This window comes from Cetorhinus maximus, chromosome 15 (genome assembly GCF_964194155.1).
Source record: "Cetorhinus maximus chromosome 15, sCetMax3.hap1.1, whole genome shotgun sequence".
Classification (NCBI taxonomy): Eukaryota; Metazoa; Chordata; class Chondrichthyes; order Lamniformes; family Cetorhinidae; genus Cetorhinus; species Cetorhinus maximus.
Window position 1 is genome coordinate 3,894,952 of NC_135893.1, and position 14,917 is coordinate 3,909,868.

The 14,917-nt window shown below is 40.1% G+C and overlaps 1 protein-coding gene across 38 annotated transcripts in view; it reads left to right on the plus strand.

Moving 5' to 3' along the window:
* The window catches only part of cdk11b (cyclin dependent kinase 11B), a 45,697-nt gene extending 36,829 nt beyond the window's left edge, over positions 1-8,868 (plus strand). For all 38 annotated transcript variants that reach the window (XM_078557705.1, XM_078557709.1, XM_078557713.1 and 35 more), the window contains 6 exons: positions 2,829-2,950; positions 3,867-3,974; positions 4,781-4,897; positions 5,605-5,753; positions 6,873-7,062; positions 8,466-8,868. In XM_078557705.1, the coding sequence (XP_078413831.1) occupies positions 2,829-2,950; positions 3,867-3,974; positions 4,781-4,897; positions 5,605-5,753; positions 6,873-7,062; positions 8,466-8,558 (779 nt within the window). In that variant the 3' untranslated portion in view covers positions 8,559-8,868. The remainder of the gene's footprint in view (positions 1-2,828; positions 2,951-3,866; positions 3,975-4,780; positions 4,898-5,604; positions 5,754-6,872; positions 7,063-8,465) is intronic.
* Positions 8,869-14,917: the final 6,049 nt, after the last annotated feature.

Sequence of the window (14,917 nt, forward strand, 5' to 3'; positions counted from 1 at the left end):
TTGCACATTATTTCTATTCAAATAATCATCTGTTACCCTTTTGAATGCCGCGATTGAACCTGCCTGCACCATACTTGCAGGCAGTGCATTCCAGACTCAAACCACTCACTGCGCTGTGTGAAAAAGTTTTTTCTCACATCACATTTGCTTCTTTTGCAAATCACCTTAAATCTGTGCCATTTTGTTCTTGATCCCTTGATGAGCGGGAACAGTTTCTCCCTATCTACTCTATCCAGCCCCCTCATGATTTTGAACTCCTCTATCAAATTTCCTCTCCAAGGAGAACAGTCCCAACTTCTCCAATCTATCCTCGTAGCTCATGTTTCTCGCCCCTGAAACCATTCTTGTACACCTCTTCTGCACTCTCTCCACTGCTTCCAGAGTCAAACGCAGTGACCCCAAATCACAACATCACAGGTAAAAAATATAGAATTTCCACTTTTCAACTTCCCCTCCTTTCAGGATAAATTTCCTACTTGAGCAGAAGCCACCTTACTATTGCTATGACTCCCAGAGACCAGTAACTGTTCTTGTAATGTTCGCTGATTATTCAGAACGCTGCTTACAGTCTGTGGAGCTGGAATCAAATTATTCTAATTTTTAGGTTCATCCAGCCTAGTGATTTCTAAGTAAGGATAGCAAAGCTTGATAATATTTCAAACATGTTTGTATTTTGGATACTGGAGTGATCCTGTGTGAGGAGTTTGAGGGCTAAGATCCACAGTAATGCTGTAATATTGACCTTAAGGTTTTTTCCCCCTTTTTTTTGTCAAATGCCTTGTGATATATGTTTCATTAATAAATATGTGTGATGATCATCTTTCATAGGAAATAACTTTTGGATGTTAACACAATTTCCATACTTCAAAATAAACCCTCCACCGTGTTTGATATTGTGATGAAGATCAAGCTGTCAATAGCTCAGCATCTTTCACCACAGCGCACACCTCTCTGTTGCATTCATTTTGAGTTTGTAGATTGTAATTACTGAACCTTAGCAGTTGAATGCATTTTAGGAATGTGGGTTTTTATCAGCCAGTCAGATTGTTGGCATTATATGTTGTATCTGCAAACGTGCTTTTAAAATTTGCATGCAGTATGTAACTTGGCCACTGTGCGGAACCAAACTTCAGATTTTCGATCAGCCCTGTGTAACTCTTTTTGACCTAAAAAAAAAATTTGCTTACCAGCATGCTTTGTGTAGATAATTAATGTTTGGGATGTGGATAACACTAACAGCATTCCCCATCCCTTGTTGTTCTGAGGATCCTGAACCAACCCTGAAATGTGTGACTGGAGTCCAGTCATATGCAAATCAGACAGGGTAGGGGTGACAGGTTCCCTTCCATGAAGGATGTTGGTGGGTTTTTACTACACCCAGCAAATTTCACTGTCATTTTTGATGCTAGCCTGCAAATGACTAGATTTATTACATTCAATTTCATAACTTGATTGGAACTCGCGAACTCTGGCTTTCTAGTCCTGTACCATAACCACAGGAATTGTTTTCAAAGGATTTTTTGGCACCTTTTGGATTATCCACTGCAGTTGACACAAATAGGTAGAATTTCTGAAGGAACTTTATAAAGTTGTAATGACTGTTAGGGAAGGTGATTGAAATTATAGATTTGACCGAGGTTGTTGCAATTCGGGAGCAATGTGACCAGGAGGGGAATTTCAGAAATGAATTTGCAAGGTAGGGCTATGATAGCTGACTGAACTACCACCAGTGACAGAGCAGAGGACAAGAATTCCAGCAGAGCAGAGTAGGAAGGAAGGCTGGGCTGTAAATCTGGGGAAATTTGCAGAGTGGAACAAGACACTGGTGGGATTTGTAAATGAGGGTAGAACATTGAAATCAATGCAGTAGAGAATGAACTTGGTAAATTTGGGATAACGAGTAATGTAGGATAAGTGCGGGCAGTGGAATTTTGCATGAATTGGAGATTGTAGAGGTTAATAGATTTTTGCTAGACAACAGTATAAAAGGCAGGTGGATGGGGTTAAGGTAAAGATCAGCCATGATCTCAGTAAATGATGGAATAGGCTCAAGGGGCTGAATGGCCTATTCTATTCCTATGTAGAGGTTCTAAGGCTGGCTGGGAGGGTTTTGGAACAGTTGAGGCTAGCGATGACAACAACATCAGGGATTGCCATTGGCGGCGTGTGTGGTGCAGATGGAAGAAGGGCAGTGTTTTGAAGTTGGAATTAAGTAGTCATAAGGATAGGACGGATATGGGGTTTTATACTCGTTTCAAGGTGGGGTAGGCCACTGAGATTGGGAATGGTCAGGTGTAGCCTGAGAGAGCAACCAGAGTGGGGGAGCTGGAATCAGGGCAACTAATGAGAGAAGAAGAGGATATCTTCAGCCTTGCTCCTGTTTGAAGAAAGCTCTGGCTCATTGACATCAGAACAGAGCACCACAACAACAGTGGAATAAAGGCAGCTTGTGGAGCGATATAGCTGGGTGTTGGCAATGTACAGAAGCTGATTCCATCGGTGAACAATGCTGCCAAAGAAGCCGTGTGTAAGTGAGCATTATGAAGGCTAAGGATTGACGCTTGGTGCACAACCAGTGTGATTGTGGTTGTACGAGGAGAAACTATTACAGGATGTTTGACTTTCATGGAGAAGGAGGGATGTGACAATGATAACGCAATACCACAGAGGATGAGAGTTGGCCTTTGGCCATATCAACAGTTGTAGAAAGGCTGAGGAGGGCAAGCACACTGTAGTTGCAATTGCAGTATTGCTGACTTAGGACCAGGGGGCAGGTGATGGAGACACCTACATAGGAAAACTCACCAATCTTTAAAATCCGTTTCCAGGGGAAGTTAAAACACTTATGATACAACTCCTAAAAGGCGTTCGACATCTTCATGATAACTGGATCTTACACCGAGACCTAAAGACATCTAATCTCCTACTCAGCCATTCAGGAATCCTTAAGGTCAGTCCTACTACAATGAGACTGTAGACATTACTGGCCTGTTTCCACTTTGATAAGGATGATGCCCTAGTCCCTCTTCCTCTGAAACTTATGCATTTGTGACTGCCACCTTCCGAGTTTGTGTTATTCATAAGCACGCACATTTCTAGTTTTGCAGTTTCTTGTTTCACTCCCTATTTTATGCAATGTACAGTCTGTAGTCCTCCACCATTTTTCATTAGTTCTTATTGTTAAACTCTTACCCCTGTTTAATTAATGACATGTTTTCTTATTTCCCTTGCTGTACAGGTCTCTGCACCATTCCTTACTGTAAGGCAACAAACAACCTGTTCCCAGCCATGTACCCAGGCTGGTTTTAGTCTTTATTCAGGTGTAGGTGCATGAGAGTAGCTCAGAATGACTGAAAAGGAAATATGATTAATCCCTTTTCCTCCCACTTGTTTCTTTTTCAAACCACTCTTTCTCTGCTTGTTATCTCTCTCATAACGTTATGCCAAGAATGGGATCTGATGCAAAATTGCTGATTGCTCTTTGACACACAACATTAAAGCCTCCCTGGCCTATACTATCGGTGTAAATTGGTGTATTAACACTAATGAGTGACTGCTAATTATTGATACTCTTTCCAACCAGGTGCAAGTTGACAAATCTAATATGCATTCATAGTTCAATTATAAATTGCATCACTGGTAAATACTGTTTAAAGTAAGCAGTAAAGTTCATCTATTTTCTTTTTTAAGATCAGCAAATTCAAGGTTGATGATTCTGCAGCAGATAAAGCCTGTGTTGATGCAGTGTTCCCTTTGAAGTACTTAATATTTGTAGAATATTGAAAGATGTTCCTGAGTTGTTTCAGTGATAGATGCTAACTTGCCTGTGTAATAATTTAAAACACATTTTACTGAATGTTCTCTAGATTGGCGACTTTGGACTTGCTCGAGAGTATGGCTCCCCATTGAAGCCTTACACGCCAGTAGTAGTAACACTCTGGTATCGAACACCTGAGCTGCTCCTTGGAGCAAAGGTTAGTGATGTGAGCCTGGGAAGAGGAAAGTGAGAAGAACTCTTTGCAACAGCATCTGTGCTTTTGATTTGATTTCTGTAGATCAACATAGACAATAGTAATTGTCTTTATGTAGCGAACCTACTTGTGTGATGTATCTGTTATGGTAGTGTCTGTTATGGTTGTGTATGTACCTTGCCAGCATTCAGGTGGCTTTATCAATCAGTTACTTAGGTTTCCATTGGTGCCATTGAAATAGTGCAGCCTAAAACAGCATAAGTTTAAAATGGTGTTCTGTCCCAGTTTTGCTGAGATGTTGTGCCCCTCCCCCCTTCCCACCAACATACACAGTTGTCTAATTAAACTGTAACATGTGGCTGGTTCATTCCTGTGGAAGTAAAATGTCTGTTCCATTAATTTAAGGTGAATGTGGAGCATAATTTGCAACAGATGTGCAGAATCAGTGAATAACAATTGGCAATCTTGTGGAACTGCTCATTGCAGTTGTCGTGTAAAATTGGATTTCCTTGGGCATTTATTTTAAACGGCCCACATCTCGCTGTGTTGAGATGGACTCTCTATCAGTAGATTGGTTTTTAACATTGGGGAGTTCACGAGGAAAAATATTGGGCCTGACCATGCTAGCATCCCTACACAACAGATACTGTTTGCAGATTCTGAATTTGGACAATTAAATATGTATCTCTTTACCTACTCAGTTAGGGACTATTTTGATCCTTGTTTTAGGATCATTGAAAGGTTTCTTTTTGAAAATAAATGTATGAAAACGCTGCTGCTGGCATCTTACCATTTTGTTTTCTTTGTAGGAATACTCGACTGCTATTGATCTGTGGTCAGTGGGCTGCATCTTTGCTGAATTCCTAACTCAGAAACCTCTGTTTCCAGGGAAATCAGAAATTGATCAGATTAACAAAATCTTTAAGGTATGTGACCTTATTAAAACAGGTACACAAGATGAATTGGTAGAGATGAGGCCAGTGTCTATACTATTCACTTTCTGTTTTCCACTAATCAGTGTAAGTTCCTGCAATGCAGCTTTTCTCAAACCTGCCTGCTTGGTGCATTTCCAATTGCTCTACACCAAAAAATAATCCTGACCACATTCCCTTGGACAGTATTCATGATAAAGCTGCTCCAATCTCAGAGGCCTGACTCCCTCCATCTTCCACTTCAACACATGCACTTTAAATTTTACCTATTGTTGCTGTGCACTATTTTTAAGCTGTCTATGTAATTGCCAGACCTGTGCTGTGTAGGTGTTCTTGCAGTAGTTGGCACAGTTTGGCATCTACTTGCTAAAACGTCATTGGACCCATCAGATCCATTAGTGCCTTTGCTACCTTTCTGTTCCCCCCTCCTGCCTTGTGGATCATCAAACCCTCAACTTGATAAAATGACTAATTTCTCAGTAATCTCTTAGCTCTAGATTCCAGTTGATGGGCAGACTGATAGAATGTTTGCAATTCTTCAGATAATCTAAGCTAGGTTGGTTTAGGATTTCCTTTACATTTTCTTTGTAACTACACTGCTGCATCTGCATTGACGGAATCATTAAAAGTGCAAGCTACAATATAAAATGCAACTTGCCCTCATTACATTAAATTGAACTGTAATTATTTTCTTCTTACAGGAGTTGGGCACACCGAGCGAGAAGATCTGGCCTGGTTACAATGAACTTCCTGCAGTGAAGAAAATGACCTTTACCGAATATCCATTCAACAACCTCCGTAAGAGGTTTGGGGCCCTTTTATCTGATCAAGGTTTTGACCTCATGAACAAGTAAGTGTAGAGGAGTTACCATGTGAATTCCGTAGTCTTTGTGTTGTTTAATTAACTCCAAGTTGCGCTATTAGAGACCAGAGAGGATTTGTTGGGAAGAAATTGAACCTGCGTGCATAGTGCTTTCTTGTTGCTCTTTCAACTCAACCCAGAATGATTGGGTGAATGTGTCTTTTGATTCCTGGTAGTAAAGACCCCAAATAAAATGCCGTTGGGTTTTCTGAGCCCAATTAATAATGGATGCATCCCACAACCCATCATTTGACACTAGAATGGCATTCTTAGAGTGTGTAAAAATAGCTTGTGCAGGCGGTAGAAAAATTCACACTGCTGTTGTAAGGGGTTGCGCCTCTGAGGTTGGACACTAATGTGCAAGAATGTAGAACCTTTCCTGTGAATTTGGGTAGTAGAGTTAAGACACTGCCATTTCCTGCCAACGCTGAGCTCCACACACACATGTTCCATTGCCTCGGGAAAAAGAACTGTCCCTTTGTCTCACTCGTAACCATTCTGGGTCACCTAATCACGACTTCATGACTCGCATTTTATTTGAACAAATTTCTGCCCTCAAATTAGGAGTACAATCTACTTAATCTGGATGGCAAAAGTGTTCCATTCTCCAGCATTTGGTGCATGTGGGTGTTTTCTCCAAAACTCTCAAAGAGCATGAAATTGCAAAGTTTCTTTTTTAAATTGAGAAAGTAAATTAAACACCACAGGTGTGTAAGTGCAAAGTAAGTGACGTAAATTGGGAAGTGGTGATTTAGCGATAACAATCTTGGACTCCAATAGACTACAAATTGCATGAGGGTCTTTCAAGTTAAACCCTGTCCATCATTGCTGCGTCGGCCTGAAATTTGAACAAGTTTTAAAACTCAAGTAAGTAAACATGGCATGTGATTGCTGCATTTGAAATTTCCACCATTTTTATTGAAAATTATTTAATTTTTATTTCATTTCAAGCAATTTGCTGATAACAAACAAACAGTCTTTTGTCCTGGCTGTGAAATATACTTTTGCAGCTACTTAAAAGATTAATATTTTGATAAGAGCACGTATATTTACAAAGTTAGCAAAGCCTCTGCAAGATATCTAGAATTCTTTCTCTTTTTGAAACAGATTTTTGACTTACTGCCCTGCCAAAAGAATTACGGCTGAAGAAGCATTGAAACATGAATATTTCAGGGAAACGCCGCTCCCTATAGAATCAGCTATGTTCCCAACCTGGCCAGCAAAGAGTGAGCAACAAAGAGTTAAACGTGGAACCAGTCCTCGACCCCCTGAAGGCGGACTTGGCTATAGTCAACTGGCAAGTTTTTATTTTTATGCATAACTGGATACAAGGATTTTAACACTTAAAAACCACTTCACAATGGAAAGAATGATTGTAACCATTGTAGGAAAGGTGACTGGAAGCTTCATCTAAAAGAATTGAGCATTTTAAAGGCATGAGCTAGCAAGTTGGACGGGTTTAGGGAGAGAGGTCCAAAGAGTAGGGATACCAATGGTGCAGCCTTGAGAAGGGGTCAGAAACCTGAATTGGGAACCATGTGCGAAGACTGATTAACAGAGTTAAACATGGACTCAGCCGGAGGCTTTGCCTATAGTGAATCAGTAAAGTTTTGCTTTTTACACAAATAAGGCTGGAAGAAGTTGGGGCAAAGGACAGAGAGGGTTTTAATTGAGATAGATTGGACAGGGAGCCATGGATGGAGGACTTGAAGTGCAGGAAAGGATTAGTAGAGTTCTGGGTAGGTTTGAGTGTATGTGTTTGTGAGGTGGAGGTCTGCAGAGTGTCTGAGAAACTAAGTCTGGTGGTAAAGATCTGTAGTGTTTTAAAATGATGATTCAATAAGCCTGTCCCTTTGTAGTTGATCTCAAAGCCATTATGGCCACATTTCCATCATATCCTCAATCTCTTACTCATTCAAACCTATTTACACTTAAGTAACCTTGAAATCACTAGCTTACTAAGTATGTTGCAGGAAAGATTATTCTTTAAAGTATGTGTTTTGTATGATATTACCTCAAAACACTCCCATGCTGTCACCAACTGTGATAAACAACCAGCGCTTTATCCTAGTGTTACATATCTTGGTGTTTTCTTCAACATTCAAGTGGACACTCAAAAAATTTTATATCCCCAAACTGTGCTTTACTAAACTCTTTTTCTTTGTGTGAAGTAGCTCCCAGTACCACTATTTATTCTTAATTTCTAATGCTGTTTATACCACAACTGTTGAACATAAAAAATGATCTGACGGAGATAAAATAATTTTCCTCTTGGACCAGTGACCGTTCACATTGCCGCGGTTGGATGATTGAGGAAATTGTTATGATATCACAGACTGAAGCTTAGTGGTAGTTCATTAATGATCTTGTCCTGCAGCCTGATGACTCTTTTTTTCCAAAGTGAAGCAGCTGCTTTTAGCCACTTATCCGCTTAATTCACGACAATAGGTTGGATTCGCCGCCTACCAAGCTTTATCTCTGTATTGAGCACTTTGCAGCTCCAGTAAAGCCCACTGCAGACGGGAGGTCATGCTCAGCAGGTCTGTAAAAAAACCTGTAACAGTCGTGTTCTCTGGTTATCCTGTCCTGACTAAGGAGGAAACAAAAAGGCGCATAGGGTGAGAAAGGAGAGAAATGAAACAGGTGCTTTGTAAGCAGCTTTAGTTGGTTGGTTTATTTGCGATCTCTTTCCTTTTACAGGGCGATGATGATTTGAAAGACACTGGCTTCCATCTAACAACCACAAACCAGGGAGCCTCTGCTGCTGGCCCTGGCTTCAGCCTAAAGTTCTAATGCACTGACTTTTTATTTGACGATCAGGATGAAAGACAATGCAGTAGCTAAAGGATGCCTTTCACATTTGGCATCTTAAAACTCTGCTTTGTAGCAGAAACTGTGCTGTATTTCTCATACAGCATCACAGCTCAGCAAGCTTCATCTTTCAATTTTTTTTAAGCTTTTAAATATTCATTTGTAAAATGTAAAATAATTCAATCAAGTCATTTGCAATGTGGAGAATTTAATTGTTCTTGACTGGTTAAAGTGGAATATTTTGTGTACATGTAGAGTTTTGGTAAATTTAAAAATAAAGCCCATTAAAAATAAGTTTTACTTTTGGTGTGTTAGATTAGCTGAACTGAGTGGAGATTTCAGCTGGAGAGTAGAGATGCTTATTTTTTTTCAATATATTAGTCCATTCTACATGGATGGCGTATTAATGTTATGCAGTGAATTTTCTTTTTAGGCAGCTTTCCACACTGAGCTAAATGCCTCTTGTGAAAGGTACAGATTAGAGATTGATGAGACGTAGGGGATTTTGATGGTCTATCTGCACCAAGGGTGGACTTCACTGAACCAAAGCTCTAATTGAGCCAATACATTTTCAATGTGAAATGTACAGTCATACCTTAATTTTGAAATGTGCATATTGTGGGAGGTTGTTTATAATTTGCAGGATATTTTTTAAAACTGACTCTACGTGGTTTGTCCAGTCGTGTACATGTAGAATGGCCTTAAATGCAAAATGTCTATATTTGCATAGGGGTTATTATCTATTCTACAAGCTTTTTAAAACAGAAATCTGGACTCTGAACTTTTTCCTACATTATAATGTTCTGATCTTACAGCTTGTTTTCAGTAGAGTTAAATTGCAAATCAAACATCCCTGAATAATTTTTGTAACGGTAGGTTTTGCACTTGAGAATTGGACTAGTAGAAAGATAGGTGAATGCTAATGAGCTTCTTATATTATGTAGGCAAATTGGATTGATATAGTTTCCCCCATCCTGTTGGGGTCATACGTAGCACAAAGGAAAATGGTTGTGGTTGTTGGAGGTCAATCATCTCAGCTCCAGGACGTCACTGCAGGAGTTCCTCAGGGTAGTGTCCTCAGCCCAACCATCTTCAGCTGCTTCATCAACGATTTCCCTTCCATCATAAGGTCAGAAGTGGGGATGTTTGCTGATTATTGCACAATGTTCAGCACCATTCATGACCCCTCAGATACTGAGGCACTCCATGTCCCAATGCAGCAAGACCTGGACAATATCCAGGCTTGAGCTGACAAGTGGCAAGTAACATTCGCGCCACATAAGTGCCAGGCAATGACGATCTCCAAGAGAGAATCTAACCATTGCCTCTTGACGTTCAATGGCATTACCATCACTGAATCCCCCACTATCAACATCCTGGGGGTTACCATTGACCAGAAACTGAACTGAACTGGACTAGCCATATAAATACTGTGGCTATACAGGTAGGTCAGAGACTAGGAATAGTGTGACAAATAACCCACCTCCTGACTCCCCAAAGTCTGTCCTCCATCTACAAGGCAGTCAGGAGTGCGGTGGAATGCTCTTCACTTGCATGAATGAGTGTAGCTCCCACAACACTGAAGAAGCTTGGCACCATCCAGGAAAAAGCAGCCCGGTTGATTGGCACTCCCCCCACCACCGACGCACAGTAGCAGCAGTGTGTAGCATCTACAAGATGCACTGCAGAAATTCACCAAGGCGGCTTCGACAGCACCTTCCAAACCCACAACCACTATCATCTAGAAGGACACAGGCAGCAGGTAGGTGGGAACACCAGTGCCACCTGGAGCCACGTCACTCATCATCCTGACTACGAAATATATCGCTGTTCCTTCACTGTCACTGAGTCAAAATCCTGGAACTCCCTCCCTAACAGCACTGTGGGTGTACCTACACCAGAGACTGCTGTGGTTCAAGAAGGCAGCTCACCACCACCTTCTCCAGGGCAACTAGGGATGGGCAATAAATGCTGGCCCAGCCAGCGATGCCCACATCCTGTAAATGAGTTTTTTTTTAAATCAAAGAGAAAAACTGAAAAATGGATGAGATGCAAAGACATGAGTATAGTGAAGAATGTAAAGGATAAAAGATGTTTCAAGTTTATCAGGAGTATGAGTAAGGGTATAGAGGGGCATTACCAATGCCTGAAGAACTAAATATTTTATCACTCTTTCCACTGAAAGGGGGTATGGAATTTGACAATTTAACCACTAATGGTAATGAGATTGAGACCTCAGAACTAACCAATATCTTTCAAAGCTCATTACAACATTCAATGTCTGTGTCCCACTGGATTGGGAAATAATTAACATGTTAACCATGAAGATCTCTAAACCTGATCTCAAGTGTGGTAAAAATGGAACAGACTTTGATAAGGGATTGGACAAGGAATCATTTGGAAGGATAGGGTCTGTAAGTGAATGCTAAGATCGGATACAGAAAGGACAAGCATGGGGGAAATAAAGTTGAAGCAGTGGATTCATGAAGGCATTTAACATTGTCCATATGATAGATTGATTCAGCTGATGTATGTCCATGGGGGTAAATGAAGTATTAGCCTGGATTGGTAAGTGGCTGAATGATAAACAGCAAAGGGCATGGGAAGGGATTTGCCTCAAATGTCTGCCAATGGAGTTGTGTAGGCAGCTGTTTATATTTTCTGTAAGTGACTCAAGTACAGAATATTGTTTATCGTGTACAATATTACAGATAACAAATTAGATATCGTAATCAGTGAGATAATCCAAAGAGATCCTAAGTTACAGGGCAAATACTGTTCAACATAGTCATCAGGAAAAAGCATGGCTGTGTACGAAATGAAACATACTTGAGGTATTGGCAGAAGAGACCTAGAAACTTTGATGGACAGATTGTTAAAGCTGTCATGTTCAATCTGTGAAGGAAGCGAATAAAATGGCTTGACAAATGTGGTTTATAAATCTAAGGAAGTATCTGGCCTTGGTGGTGCTAGAGCTGGAGTATTGTCTTCAGTTTTGGTTTCCATATAATAAAACTGTAGATTTATTGAAAAAAATCCCAAGCATGGCTACAGAACTGAATCCTGAAGAGCTCAGAATTGAAGAAAGAAAATGTCTACCCCAGGATGTGATAGAAGTCTTGTTAAGAATTTCATAGGTATGTGGGAATTTGGATCCGTGGAAGTTTTTCTGCCAAGGACTAGGATTCACAGTTTAAGGGAATAAAAATTGAACCTTGTTAGACCCATAAAAGTGCGAAATGAGAGCCAATTCCAGTGTCCCTTGTCCACAATACACCTGAAAGACACCCTACTCTATTAGATTGAGCCATTTTTCAGGCATAGGTGGTGGTCAAGCTTTATGATTATAGCAAGGGAGCCCCTATTATCTGTTTATCATTGCAGAGGTTAATACAAAAATAACGTCTGGTTTATTGCCATCTTGGAATTGCGTAGTTAGATAAAAACTTAACTGCTTCCTCTACTGATCACTTTAATTCACATCCAGTTTTCAAAACTTTGACGCAGCAACTGCTGAGTTATCAGTTTGTTCTGCATCAGTATTTGAGATTCTAACTTAAGCTTCAAGGGGAAAAAGCTTTTATTGACTTCAGGACTCTTTACTGATCTCCCTTGAATAACTGCTTAACATTTATTTTTTAGGATTAAGTAATAGAAATAGGACAGGATAGTAGTGGATTCTTCTGAAATCATAGACGCAGGTACAGAATTCTGGAATGCATACCCCACGGATTGATAGGGGGCTTTTGTCTGACCAAAGATAATTAACTACTTTCTGACTTTCAATCTCTTTACATGGAACCAAGTTCCCAATAAACATTTATTATGAAATGGTTAAAATTGCTAACAACTGATGAAATGCTGTGTGACTTTTCACTAAAGGATTCAAGACCAACCAGTAATTCAAGAGATGAAACTGTTGACAGCTGAGGAATTTTTGGTAATGAACTAGACATCCTGTGGCTCCTGCTACTTAACCTGAATCTTGGCAGAAAGCTTGGATGTCCATGAATTGGTTCTCCAAGCAGAATTATTTTGCTCCTGGGATCTTCCTTGTGATGATGATGTTGGGAGGTTTGCAATGCTTCAATTCAATGCACCAGTTCTATGAATATTTTCTGGATGACCTGCCCATCGAGAAGCTAAGGAATAGGGAGGAATACATTAAATTTGCACAGAACTTACAGCCCATCTTGACCAGTTCCATTTGCACACTTGTGCATCCAACCATGATGCAGAAGTCTGAAGGCTTTGTCATAACTACCAATACAGAACAAGCAGCACTACCCCAATGTCTGACTATAGCTGTCATTATGGCTGTGGATTGCAGTGTGCAGCAGAGCTTGCCTTTATTCTAATTTGTTGCCCCTCACAGACATGCTAAATTTAGCCATACTTGTTATGACACAGCAGATGGTAAATGCTGAGCAGTTCAAATCCCAGAGGGAAACTTGAAACAACTGTTTCAACTAATTTTCAATTTGTATGTTTCAAGTTGCGGACTTTGAATTCAGTTATAATAAGACCACCAAATCTTGAGGTTTTTATAAAACTAAATTAACATTTATTAATAAAAGAAAAGATTGTAAGCACATACATATGTCTACAAATTGCTGCTACAATAATTTTTAAATCCCATAATTAATCTGATTCCCAGTTACACCTTCATTAAGACAACAGTCAAACACACGGATTTTAAAAGACTCAGGCAATGTAAATGATACCCTGAACAGTCAAGTTCAAAGTGAGTTCTCTTAACTTCAGTTCCTGGAGACAGCAGTTTGGTACATACAGACTGAAGACGTTTCACACTTGTTGAATCTTAGATTGCCTTCCCTTACACACAGCTTTTGCTCCTTTATACATATTTTCCCCTTTGAATGTAAATTCCCATTGTTTCACTATGTCTTTGGACTTTTACCTTCCTGATAATAAAAATCTCTCATAGCACCAAGTTTTACCAGTAATCTTTGGGAAAAATAAACACACTTTCAAAACTTCACCTGGCTAGGTGACACATTTCACCTCCTTTAAAAACGCAAATATCCTTTTATACCTTGCATTCTAAACTTCCTCCATTGTTTACATAAAAAACCTTTAGGCCAGCTGCCTTTAATCAAATTAAGTCTCTCTCACACACATCCCACTATTACTCTATTTTACAATAAGTTCCAATAACATCGAGAATTATTATAGTTTCCTGACAGTGCTCGAGTAACATGGATAATCAAATCTTAAGGAATAAAAAATATCACCCAAAATACATTAAAATGCCACTAATATTGAAAAAAATCTTAACGCACTATACTAAAAAGGAACTGTAAACATTGTAACCAAAAAAACATAACCATCCAAAAGCTGTTTTCTTTTTAAAAACTCCATATGGAGATTTGCTTGTACCCATTCCAGATGGATTTTGTTGTGCCAGGATTGTGCTTTTTAAACTTGAATAAAAAAAAATTGCTTGAATATTTTTGTATCTGTTCTGGGTGTTAATGAGGACTTGATGTTTGCTGCAGCTCCACCATCAACCATCCAGCCAGCCAAACAAATGGCAGGTAGGAGCAGCCATAGAGTTATACAGCACAGAAACAGGCCCTTCAGCCCATTCTGTCTGTGCCGGCCATCAAGCACCTATCTGTTCTAATCCCATTTTCCAGCACTTGGCCCACAGTCCTGTATGCTATGGCGTTTCAAGTGCTCATCTAAATACTTCTCCTGCCTCTACAAACCCCCTCAGGCAGTATGTTCCAGATTCCAACCACCCTCTGGGTGAAAAGATTTTTCCTCAAATCCCCTCTAAACCTCCTGCCCCATACCTTAAATCTATGCCCCCTGGTTATTGACACCTCCTTTCTAGCTACACCCCATCTTAATTTTGTACACCTCTATCAGGTCCCCCCCCCCTCAGCCTTCTCTGCTTTAAGGAAACGGTCCAGCCCAGGCAACATCCCAGTGAATCTCTGCACCCTCTCCAGCGCAATCACATCTTTCCTATAGTGTGGCAACCAGAACTGCACACACTACTCCAGCTGTGGCCTGACTAGCGTTTTATACAGCTCCAACATAATCTTCCAGCTCTTATATTCTATGCCTTGTCTAATAAAGGCAAATATCCCTTAGGATATCAAATGCAAAACATGTTCAATTTGCTGAGTCCCTATATAAGGAATAAATTTATCCCAGAGTTCTAGGTACTTCCAAAGTAAATCTCAGGTGAGATGAAGCTCCAAACCTGAACAGAGTGACTTAGTTGAGTTAGCCCACAGGGAAAAGGAAAAATGATCTGCGCAATCTAGTATCTGGTACTTTCCAACTGATAACTTGGCTGGCTGCTTGTG